The 12,689-nt window shown below is 39.1% G+C and overlaps 2 protein-coding genes across 2 annotated transcripts; one reads left to right on the top strand and one right to left on the bottom strand.

Moving 5' to 3' along the window:
• The first annotated feature begins 1,361 nt into the window (after positions 1-1,361).
• Positions 1,362-6,028, top strand: LOC130078282 (uncharacterized). Its single transcript, XM_056243817.1, has 5 exons — positions 1,362-1,630; positions 1,727-1,824; positions 2,077-2,221; positions 2,828-2,948; positions 4,968-6,028. Exons 1-5 carry the CDS (start codon positions 1,466-1,468, stop codon positions 5,273-5,275), a joined length of 837 nt encoding a protein of 278 aa, XP_056099792.1. The 5' UTR covers positions 1,362-1,465; the 3' UTR covers positions 5,276-6,028.
• A 1,601-nt stretch (positions 6,029-7,629) lies between these two features.
• LOC130078280 (uncharacterized) lies at positions 7,630-11,017 on the bottom strand. Its single transcript, XM_056243816.1, has 7 exons — positions 10,975-11,017; positions 10,798-10,889; positions 10,591-10,701; positions 9,426-9,702; positions 9,160-9,343; positions 7,844-7,896; positions 7,630-7,737 (listed from the first exon to the last, which is right to left on the bottom strand). Exons 2-6 carry the CDS (start codon positions 10,830-10,832, stop codon positions 7,886-7,888), a joined length of 618 nt encoding a protein of 205 aa, XP_056099791.1. The 5' UTR covers positions 10,833-10,889; positions 10,975-11,017; the 3' UTR covers positions 7,630-7,737; positions 7,844-7,885.
• Between the last annotated feature and the right edge of the window lie 1,672 nt (positions 11,018-12,689).

Genomic DNA, 12,689 nt, shown 5'->3' with positions numbered 1-12,689 from the left:
TTTATTGCGATAATGTTTTATATTTTTATTACTCCTGATTTTGAGTGAAACCATAAATGAGCATTTACCATTTATGATGAGGGGGTTTGCTATCAAAACGTGAACTAATTATGTCTGTACATCTTCCTATTTAGCCAAATAAGATAATATGCCCGATATGTAACAAATACTACCCAATCCATAACATTGAGTTCCACGCTAGTATCTGTGGAGAAAGGTAAGTCAAGTCACTTAATAACATCAAATATTTTGATTGGCTGTGATAAGTTGGAATTCATTGTAACTTTCATTAGTTATAGTCCTGTAAGGAGCCCAGATGATGGACCTGAAAGTCCCCATGATCTGCAAGAGCCAACACAAAATCCAATAGATGACATCTCATGGTACAAAAAAAAAGGGATCTTGAAAGTTTGATTTATCTGCCAAAATATATTTAGATTTTTAAGATGCAAAAATTTATTTTAACAGTGAAGAAGATGTTCTGCGTTGGGTTGACTCAAAAGTTGAGAGGGGGAAGACCTTCAACATTTGTGTCTCGAGGGACAACATGCTAGAGAGAGGTCTAAAGCTTTGGCAGCGGCAGAAGACTGGAGGCCCAGTAAACGAATTAAAAATCACCTTCATAGGAGAAGCTGGCATCGACACCGGGGCATTAAGAAAGGAGTTCCTGTCTGGTAAGTAGTAAGCCACTTACAAGGGTGTAATACTTGGAAATCAACAATGAAAACCCAGTGACTGAGGTTGTTCTCTGGTTTATGTCCACAGAGATGGTTGCTGGGATAGAGATGCGACTCTTTGAAGGAGGGGAGAAGGGGAAGATCCCAAAATACTCAATCACTGACCTGGACAAAAACTATTTCAAGTTTGTCACTTTTATTTATTTTCTCATATTAACGGTATTACTTATTTACATGTGTTTACACAATGGTGTATACTATAATGGTGTACTATGTATACTATTGTGTGTCCAACTACTCACTGGGATCCAAAGTGATGTAAACTGAGAGTTCCTACAACACAAGCAAAACTTTTGTAGTATATTCTATTCTTGGTAACTTGATATCTCAGGACAAACAGCTTGACAGAATTTCATTAAATGTGGCCAGAAGCTCCTGTTGGACTCTGAACTAAGATTTTTGAATTTAAAGGTTAAGGTCCATGTAATCTCACAAGGTGGTTTTAGTCTGAGCAATGTGATCTTTGAGATGTCTTGATAATTTAATCACAATTAGCTTAAATATCCGCTTTCATATTTAAAATATATTCCCTCAGTCTTCACTACATGGGGTAAACAGAGGATGTTGGCCTGGATGGCAAACTGTTACTTGAGGAATATTATACTCACATGGCAGCATTTTCAACAAAAACCTTTCTCTTGGAAACATATTGATGGGAATGGCCAGAATGAAAAAAGTAGGTCGATTCATAATTTTGGCATAACATTACATTTTTATTTCCCCCTCTTATGTACAGAGTTGCTGGGGAAGTATTTGCAGTGAGCCTAGGCCAAGGTGGGCCGCCTCCACGCTTTCTTCAAGAGTGGTGTTACCAGTATTTGGTGACTGGGACACTGAAGGACATCACAAAAGAAAACGTGTATGATGCAGAGTTGTCCACATTAATCGAAAAGGTGTGTTTAAGTCTCAAGCACATATCCTTTCTATTATGAAAGTGTTGTGTGAAAAATATATATTTTTTAAATTATGTTTGTAAAATATGCTTTTAGATTGAAAATGCAACTGATGTGACACAGTACACAGAGGAAATCCTCAACTGTGGATACACTGGCCCCATCACATTGGAGCATCAAGACAGTATTGTAAGGTATATGCATTGTTTTTCCATAGCTCACCAAATGTATCATGGATTTTTACCAAGGTGTAGCGAACAAGCTTGGGTCTACAGATGAAGAGTTAAGGTCACTGGGCCTCATTCACAAATCGTGCTACACACAAATCTGTGCTTAAACATTGCGTACAAACTTTTGAAGCCAAACACTGGGAGTCAGTAATGTTTTCAAAATATTCTGCTGTAAAATAAGCACTCAATGTCCAATGTCTATCTTGTTTTTGTTAGAGCTGTTTTGCTACATGCCACCACGAAGCGTACACCAATGCTTCAACAACTGCGAGAAGGCCTTGAACTCTACCAACTGCTGTCAGTTATGCAAAGGAAACCCAAGGAATGTCGGGATCTTTTTGTGATTGGGGATGATGACAAGGTAAAATACACAAGACGGGTGCTCATAAAGCAAAGACGTATGCCACATGAATGCTTTTCAGACTATGTCTTGCTCACGAGCCTAAGGTAAGGGAACTTTATTTAAATAGCAAAGTTAAAGCACAAAGTGCAATGGAGTAGCGGGGGTCGCTGTTGCCTATCTCCAGCATTCACTGGGCGAGAGGCGGGGTACACCCTGGACAGGTCGCCAGTCTGTCGTAGGGCAGAATAGAAACATGAAAGTCCAAAACCTGTAGGTCTCACACCCCTCGCTTTGAGCTGGCTTTCTGTGTTGCCTTGTCCCCCTCCTTTGACAATTAATGGAGTGGGCTTTTTTTTTTAGATTTTTATTGGCCTTCTGACCTATGATAACTCTACTGTTGAGTTTAAAGTGGTTCATTATTTCATCACCCCACTATTTTACTCGTGATCTAACGACAAATGATAGCTAACGACTTGTGACATTTTAGGATTAGATTCCAATTTAAATAGCACATCTCATACTGGTTTCTGTGCTAAATATATTTTGTTTTGGATATGCTTTTGTCTGTCTTTACTTATAAGATGCAATCCAAATGAACCAGCCCAATGTACTTTATTGTTTCAGGTTGATTCACATTACATCATCTCCAGCCTGGCTCCAGTGATGAGTGATACTGGATCGCTAAAACACAAGACAGAGGCACAGATACTGGAGTTCTTTCAAGATTTCCTTCTCGCCCTGGAGGGTATGTATTGGCAGTATATTTTTACATGTAAATAGCAGAGGTACTCTGTCTGCAGCAGCTGATTTGAAAGGATAGGTTGAATTTTTTTGACATAAATCTGTATGACTTCCTCACCAGCAGCATTAGTGCATCAACAGTGACCTGGCCCCAACTTTGTCCTGTTAGCTTAGATTTGTCTAATTTTCATTGTTAAAAAATAGCTCCCAGCTAGTGTCCAGCATGGATGGAGGTCTCCAGGCAGTTTTTTGCCGGCCTCTCCCTCGGAATGTGATGTCTCTGTCTTGGGCTCAGTCTCGTACTGGTGGGGTTTCAAAAACGTTTTGGTTTTTGTCAAGATCAGTCGAGATCCTGCTTATTTTTTGAAATACTAAATCCCTTTGATCAGTGCCACAAATGTACGTCAAAAAAGGAATTTCATCATCAGTGGTTTCGTAGTCAGACATGTTACATTGGCTTGACCCACAAAAAAAAGTGCAACAGCTGACAGGCGGCAGCGCCTCGTGATATGAAATCATACAACTTCATGTCAAAAAAACAGAACCAACCCTTTAAGGTCAAGTGCAAGTAAAACACATACTGGGAGTAGGGATGGCGAAAACTAAAAATGTTCTTGACCGACCACCGAGCCTCATTAGCCGGTTAAAACCGGTTAACCGATTGGTTTAAAATATGCGCACACACACATACACACAGCCCCAGCGCCGTCACTTTTTAAAATCCCAATACAGCGCGAAACACGAGTCCAGGGGGTCGCACACCGGACGAGAAGCTCAGCGCCACATCTTTAACACATTATTCTCTAGAAGTGTACACACACCGAACGAGATTCGGCATCTGTCCGCGGCGCCCAGCAACGGCTCAGGACCGTGTTCAAAATCCTGCTGCGCCACAGATCGCCATTTACATAGTTTTATATAAAATTTAAATTATTTTTGTCTCAAATCGTTGCTAATGTATCCTGACTGCGCCCTATGCTGCAATATACATGTAGTTTTGCATTCATTTACAGAAATCAGCTGCTTGAATGACAATCGCTGATGTTATTGGATTTTCAGCTGAGATTCTCAATTCATGCAGTTAACGGATGCTCTGAGGTAAAGTTTTCAGACTGCAGACTCAGCAACGATTGTATTTAATTGACATTACAATCATAACATAGAACAGACATTATCTTCATTTCATGTCATTAAACAAAACAACATTGCTGGCCATATACTGATGAGAAAGTGCGCGTCCGGTGTGGGATACCTGTTGTCCTACGTGGCGCGGCGCAGCGCTTCTCATCCGGTCACTCCGGTGTGCGCGACCCCCCACAAACGCGGCGCCAAGGCGCTTGTATGTAATCGGAGGCTCCTTTTTAGTTTCGAAATGGTTTGGGTACAATGTGATCGCGTTGAAAATAAAGGCGTTAGAAGCTCATTTGAAACATTGCCGTGGCTCAGTTAAGAAAATGACAGCTCCGAGGAGACGCCGCTTTAGTTTGAGGTAACGTTAACGTTAGTGCTAACAATAATAAAGAAAGATGATGATCATTGATCACTCTATCTGTTACCACTGAAATGTAAATGTAATGTATTTCCAAATCTAAGCCCAGCAACTTATATCTGTGTCATTCTTTTAGGTGAAATGGTCCTACACACTATTTTCTTTGCACGCTTCATCCTGTCGTCTGCCCTCGTTCTAACCTCGAGTGTTTTCGCAAATATTATGAGCACGCGAACCCAAACGCTGTGACCTCGCGTCAAATGTTTTTTTTTGTTTGTTTTTTTACCGACTACTGACAACTTTGATCGGTTAACGTTGATACGGTCAACCATCGGTCAAACGGTCATCGGTTAACATCCCTAACTGGGAGTGTCACTATCATATAGGTATGTGCTTCTACCAGTGCAGCTCCCCTCGCTTTTGGTAATTTCTCTGATGGATAACATTGATGCAGCTCAGTTGTTTTGAATGAAAAATGAAGTGAATTTTGAATTTTTTCACAATTTTCTTGCATTTGACTATGTATATCTAAAGATGGGGATGCCAGTCAGCCTGAGGAAGAAGACAATGGATCACCTCTCTCTGTTCCTCGAGTGATGCAATGGCTGACGGGGCAGGCTCACAGACACCTGCTGGTTTCAGAAAGGCAGAATTTTAAAATTAAAGTTCTTTTTGATCACAGTTGTCTTGAACGCATGCCAAAGCACACAGTGTGCTACCCTGTTGTGAGTGCATGCAGCACCACAATAACATTTCCCACAGTCCATCTGAAAGACAGCGAAGCATTTAACTCCAACCTTGAAATTGCAATTCGATATGGTTCCAGGTTTGATAGGGTTTAACTTTTGTTTTACTAAAGCTGATGTGTTAAGTTAGTTAATTTTAGTTCGACCCTGATCCTCTTAAACTATTAGTAATCAACACTACTGCAAAATGTCTCATGTTGTCTGCTGGGTGTTCTGTTATTTTCTTGCAACCAAGTATTTTTTTTTTCATAATATTTGCTAACATGGTCTTGCATATAGAAAGGTTCTGAGATATACTGTACAATTAATGGTATACCAGCATTGACACCCCCTCCTCCTCTGAAGAAAAATTTAACATGACAGGATCATTTCAATTGGCAACATGCTCAAAAGCTGTTTTGTCTCATGAGTGTTATACACTAGTCTCAAATTTATACAAAGCAAAATTGAAAAACATTTCCTTTTTTGGCATTTCTGCTTGTTTCCCAGATAAGGATGGGTATGGCATTTGCTATTAAGTGTTGACCGCTCCAGAAAGTGTCAGAGGTGTTACAAATTGTGTTGAAGTTATAGTCGTTTGTTACTATAATAATTGTTAATTATTATTATTATTAGAATTTGATCCTATGATGATAATGTATTTTATTGTCATATGAAAATCTGTTTTAAACATTGGTATTCATACAGGGTTTTTACACTCAAGCAGGTCCCAAACTTAATTGATTAGAATATTCAAATGTTCCTATATGGCAGCCGGGCGATTCAGGTTCTACTGTTAAGTCATTATTATTCTGTATTTTGCCCCAACAGTGAAATAATGTTGAATTAAAGAGTAAGTTCTCTTCAGTATATGAGGGGCTGATGCCTCTGATTCTGTTTTTTTTTTTTTTTTTTTTTAGTGTTTAGAGACGTGTGAATATATAAAAGACAATGAACATGTTGATCTCACAATGGAGAAATTCACTTCTGCATCTTAACCCATCCCCTCAGGGAGCAGTGGGCTGCCACTGTGCGACACCTGGGGAGCAATCTGGGTTTAAGGGTCTTGCTTAGGGAGCCAGAGTGCAGGCAGTTTGGATCAAACCGGGTACTTGCATCCTTCTCAGGGTGCAAGCGCGCTGCTCTAACCACTAGGCCAACACTCCCCACAAATATGACATTCAAAGCTTTACTCAGCAAACACTTTGTTAATCAAATTTTCCCTTCGTGCAACGCCGTGGTAAATAGGAGTGCTGACTGTGGTGCTGCGACCCCTTAGAAAAAGTGGCCGTTTTGCCCTCAGATCATTCACTTTGAATGAAAATGTACTTGAAAACACTTTGTAGTACAGTTATTATGATTTGCCAAAGACTAATAATAGAAGAGAGTTCACTCGTCTATGTGTTGATTCGGCGGAAAGCCGCACTGAATGTGTACAAAGTTTGTACACATTCAGTGCGGCTTTCCGCCGAATCAACAACACACAGACGAGTGAACTCTCTTCTATTATTAGTCTTTGGCAAATCATGTCATAACACGCCGCTCTACAATTGGATATTGATGTTTCATTCATAATATATTAATTATGCTTGTTTGTTTTACAACTATACAAAACATCTTTACTTTGAAGCTAACCATACATAATGTATTCAAAAAACTGATCATGTCATCACTTTTCTTAGGCCCAAACTCAGCAGTAAGACTTTGTAATCCAGTTTGGACGCAATTCCATGTATAACTGACAGCAGGTCTGTTCTGCGAGAAATTATTTTTATTCTGAACTTTGAAAAGCTTTGTGGAGACGGACAGTAATGTTTATGTATTGACCTACAAATTGCTATCCCTACTTAAAGAAAAAAATCTTTAAAATGAATGTTCGGCATAACCTAATAGTTGTGCTGTCACCTTTTATTCACCCCACCCCTGCTATATAATTACATATTTATATGGTAATTTATTATAAAATATTTTATTGTCAATGCAGGTTTTTCTGAAAAACAACCCGGTCCCAGAGATTGTTTTTTTTTAAATGTTCTAATTAGCATTTAATCATAATTAGTTTTTTTTGTCACATGGACAGCTAGCAGCAACAGAAACAGTAGCTTGGAGAGCTCCACAGCACACATTCCACACAGTCCTCTATTATCTTTCATATTTATAACAAATACATCTTGGCTTGGGGGAACATCACAATATAGAAATGAAAGATCAACACTAGTTATCATTTTAGGATTTAAAGATCCTTGCACTTATTTATTGTAGAACAAAAATTACCATTTAAAAATAATATGAACAACCAATATCTTCACATTTCAAAAGTTCACTTATAAAACAGCAATGCACACAAGCGATAACATTTCATATATAGTTGTATTTTCAAATTTACTATACAGGGTCATGCCATGTTACAACATTGTATTTTACTGCCTTTACTTTAAGACCTCACTCAGTGAGTAAAGGAAGTGTTAACAGGAAGGCAGGGACCAGACAATGGTGGAGTTATGGACAAAGAGCAAGCCCCAGGGGGTAATCAGTAAGGTGACGTAGTTATCCATCAGGAAGCCCCAGGCGTGTTATGGCTGTCAAGCAGAACACATATGTTAAATTTTGGACTTTGACAGAAAATACTTAACTGCCTGTAGTTTAACATTTTAAGGTGTATATGAGAAACCATGTGTTAGTTACCTTCATTCAAAGCTGAGTGGTGTCTGAGTAGTCTCTGTCCATTTACACATGGGCTGTGAGCATCAACATACAAAGGTTGGGTTAGTTTTTTTAGAATGCTTTGAGAAAAATGTTTCAAATGTATTTCAAGTAATTTGTAAAAAGTAAGAGCGTGGCAGATAAGCTCACATATAAGGCACTTTGCATTTTATGACTGAAGCATGAAACTATCTACAGCATGTCTGTACACCATAGAGTTTCCTACTAGATGTGGAACCACTTCTGAGTTGGCTTGAAACTTTTTAGAAGCTGTGCACATTTCAGGTAGTTAGTCATTTTTTCACTTTTTTGCAGGCATCTAGCCAATTAACCAAGGTGAATTCTTGCAGAACCCACTATCTATTATAACATTGCTTTAATATGTGAAATCACTTGTAAAAGACATGACAGTTCAGTTAATTTGGGAATACATCCATAGAACGGATCAACACACTAGCGCACGCACCATCCTCCCGACGCACCAACACTCGCATCCCCGCCAGCTGTCAACAGTTACACAGGAAAAAAATCCTGGTGAGAACCCTGCTAGTGGCTAGTTTGTTGCCCAAATAAGAGACTTTAAGGTCTAAAACAAGCACTTACATTTATAAGTGACTTAATAAAAAACAAGCCAGCCATCGCTTATAAAAAGCAAACTTGGTAACACTGTTAATAATGCCAATGGACTTACATTGGGCTGCCATAAAGCTGTTTGTTTTTCTGCGAGAACAAGAACAGAGCCGTGAGATTGCCACCGGGTCGGAGACATGGAAAGTTGCAAGGTTTTCTGGCCAGAAACACTAGGGTTTCTGCAATCGGGATAGCACAAGACGTTACAGCAAGCCGTTCAGTAAATTATTCTAAAAAATTACTTTAATTATTTTAATATTTGAGATGGATTAGAAAATAAAACCCTATTTATGATATGTTAACAATTTTAAGACCTTTGAAAGACTGAGTTAAGACATTTTAATATCAATCAAGGCCTTAGTTTTATATTGAAGAATTCAATGCCTTTTAAGAGTTTCTATGGATCTGCAGGAACCCTGTGAGACCGGTGCACAGAGTGAACCCTCTTGTCATCCACCATCTTTGGAGGTGAGAGACGAGTAAAACAAATACACGCAAGCACATGGAAATATATTGAGGCCAGAAAAATTGTTACGTTCATTTTAATTTATTATGCAATAAATCGATTTATCGGTTGAAATAATTTGCCATGTATTATTATTATAATTTTTTTTCAAAACATGTTTGCTATAATCATGAAGCACCTAAAAGTGTGGAGCATCACTCACTCATTGCAAAATGAAGAGCACGCAGATATATGTCCCGGCCAAAGGATAAGGAGTCAGAGTTAGGATTCACTTCATGTTGCAGCAGAGCAAGATTCTCTGCAGACAGGGGGGATGGAGTATCAGGAACAACAACCCCATGGTCAGTGTCTTCAGATACCTCCTCCTGATGTTCAATGTGCTGAAGCTGCACAAGCCAACAAACAAATTAATGATGACAAAGTTATTGAGGAAAAAACTGTCATGCCAATCAATTATTGCATGCCCACCTCTGCATAGTTTGGCTCAGGCACAGGTGCTTGAAGCATTCCAATGGTCCACATCTGTTGAGGTGTAAGGTTTGCCTCTGTGCTGATCGGATGGTTGTTCCAACTGTCTATGAAATGCTGTAGATCTGACCGCAGACGAGGTATGAACACATATTGCACACAGAAAAGGTGGATCTCATTAGACAGGTCAATGAAGCCGTCTTCCTCTAAGCTGTGTAGTGCATTGTAGTAGTTTGATGTTACACAACTCCAAACATCTCTCCATAAGCGTTCCACTCTGAAAAGAGGCCGACAGACCATGGTTAGAAAAAGAGACAATGGTGTTGTCTTTTCATAAGCAAATGGAATTCATGGTTTTTAAGTGATGCATCCACTTTTAAGCCGGTGTGCGTTTGTTAGTTCACACCAGGTCTGCCTTGATTAGTAAATTAATCGTCATTATGTTGACTATCAAAATAGTTGGCAATTATTTTAATAATTGACTACTTGTTTATTGTTTTTAAGCTTTGTTTTTCCTCACAAGATTGCCTCTGTACATTCTGCTGCCTTGTCTGCCTTTCTGTCTGGTCAGCTTTATTGAATTGTATGCTGACACTTATATAAAAACACACACATACGAGAATAATCATTTTTCCATCTGATTCAATGAGTAAGTGTCCACACTTTTGAGTGGTGCTGTGAATATGCTTCAATTTATATCTGATCTCATTAATCGACTACTCACCAGAATAACTGATGACTAGTCGATTATCAAAATAATCAGAAGTGGCAGCCGTAGTTCACACCAGGACATTTCAATCCGGAGTGGAGAGTATAGGAGACAGCAAACTACAATCAGTGCCAAGGTGTGTACACTGTCCAATATAAGCTGTGACTGCCAACTATAACCAGCATGCCATGGAGCATGTTGGAAAGAAGCCATCTTGACAGAGGATAAACCCACATCCGGTCAGACTGACATAATTGACCAACAAAACAACACAAACATAATGTCATTAATGCTTCTTGTCAGTCTTATTAATAAAATAATAGTTTACCTTCAGCTCTGTCAAAGCAGCTGCTATAAAAAAATGGTCTTTTGTTGCACAAAAGCAGAGTATTGCTTACTCCACCAGAATGAGTAGGATTATCAAAAAAGTAGATGTTGACAAGTTCATTTTGTTACCTCTGGTTATGGACACTTTTGCCTGCTATAAAGCTTCCACGGCCTGTTCCTCGGACAGTAAACATACACCTGGCAATGTCGACATTTTCCACCCCTTGATCAGCTCTCACTCTGCAAGAAAAGCAAATGCTTTTCCCCCCATATATGACATAACTTCATAATCAGCAGCACCTCATTTTTTTATTTCTCCTGCAATTAAATATATACCTTGAGGGCCATCCATTTCTCTGAACACTCTCCATGAAGAATCCAAAAGCAGTTGATGCTTTGTTGTTTGCTGCTGTGTCCAGATACAAAATCTATGAAAGAGGTAGATGCGTACCATGTATGTTGTGAACTTATTAATGAGGGTAAATACCTTGTGAATGAATAGAAAACATTTACCTTCCTGGAGAATCCATCTACACCTCCAAAGACGACAATGTTATACCTTTAAAAAAATGGATTTGAAAAAAATATATTATTCATTGTTTATTACAGGCTTATGTAGAACTCCCACATCATACAACACAGTGCATTGGTCAACAAGCAACATCATACAAATGTAAAATAAGTTCTGCCAGATAAGACGTTCATTTACCTTATCAATTTATGATTTGTATCAATGTGGACGAGAGACAGGGGAGCAGGAACAGAGTACCGTCGTCGAGCAATGCAACGAAGCTGAATCATCCTGGAAATGATACCAGCACCATCTACACGTTGCAAAGACAGCCTCACTCTTTTCCATTGAAGACGAAGGCCCATTGCTTGGAGATTTCCTTTGACCATTCTGTAGCCCGCATGCGGCATCCTTCCCTTAATGGCTCTGACTTTCTGGTCTAATTCGTCATCAGAAATTAAAGAATAGCATGCCCTCACTGAAATGTTATGGTCCTTCATTCTTCTGTAAAGAGTTGACCTTGAAATGCCATGCATTTCTGCTAAATGAACTAGGGGTAAAGAGGTATCCAGCAATGTCTGTAGTGTGTCACAACTCATTTGAAGTTCTGGCCGTCCTACATTCCCACTCCAACAAACGGTGGCTACATCACTAAATAGAGGAGGAACTGTATTCTGTGACAGATGTGACCTGAGCACTGAAATCAACTCTTGCAGACCATCCACCAACTCTGCAGGAATATCCATGTATTGTGTGCCAGCTTGAATAAACTGCAACTCTTGGGTGGAGACAAATAGGAGGTACTCAAAATCAATAGGTACTCTATTGATGACAGAAATCAATCTATCTTTTAACCTCAGTAGCAGCTGTTGTGCCATTGGATGCCTGCAAATTAAAATTAGCAGAACAAGAGAAGCAATATTTTAACGCAGCTTTTTTAAAATTCATGTATATGGCTGAGTGGCCAAAAAGAATCCTGATAGAATGAAAATCAGTTAACTTACATGACTTGACGTGTGTGTCAGCCAAGGTAATCGTGAAAACAAAAAGACTATGCTATAGAGGAAAGAAGAGAACACAGAATAAGGCAAGACTTGTGATTGGTTGACACAGGACAATGCTATATGATATTAGAAAACTAAATAAATGAATACAAACAAGATTAGTTGTTGTCAGAAGGACTTTCAACTAAAGAAGCATTTTCCTGAAGCTACAGATCTATGTGTGAGCCTTGATCAAATGAGTGTTCCAATTATTTGTAATTTTGGTTTATAGTCAATCTTGCACCCAGCACCCTCAAACCATGTGATGTACGCAGTTGTGGTCATGATTATTTTCAGTAATTGAATAATCTGTTCCATGTTTAGTATTTAGCTGTCTATTGCTGAAAATGACAATAAATACACAATCATACATCAAGTTAAACAATCTGTTATTTATTTCTTTGTCTATGTGTGTGCATTAATTCTATCCATCCATCCATCCATAAACTGATATCAGTTTGTCTAATGAGTGCAGTCAGTGCACACTGCACACTAGCTCAAAAAGAGTAGATCGACTTGTTTGAGCTACCACAGTTTCCGTAGTTAACCTGTAGTGAAAGCGCAGCTGTTGCGAGCTTTTATGGTTGCGAGTTAGCAACATGCACGCGCAATATTTGCCACTTCAGCGACACGGGGACGCAGCGACGTCACATTCTCGGTGGTAACCCGGATGA

The sequence above is a fragment of the Rhinichthys klamathensis genome, unplaced genomic scaffold (genome assembly GCF_029890125.1).
Source record: "Rhinichthys klamathensis goyatoka isolate OS25496 unplaced genomic scaffold, OSU_Roscu_1.1 h1tg000849l_1, whole genome shotgun sequence".
In the NCBI taxonomy this organism is placed as follows: Eukaryota; Metazoa; Chordata; class Actinopteri; order Cypriniformes; family Leuciscidae; genus Rhinichthys; species Rhinichthys klamathensis.
The sequence above is the reverse complement of the archived record's forward strand: the minus strand, read 5'-3'. Positions and strand labels throughout refer to the sequence as shown.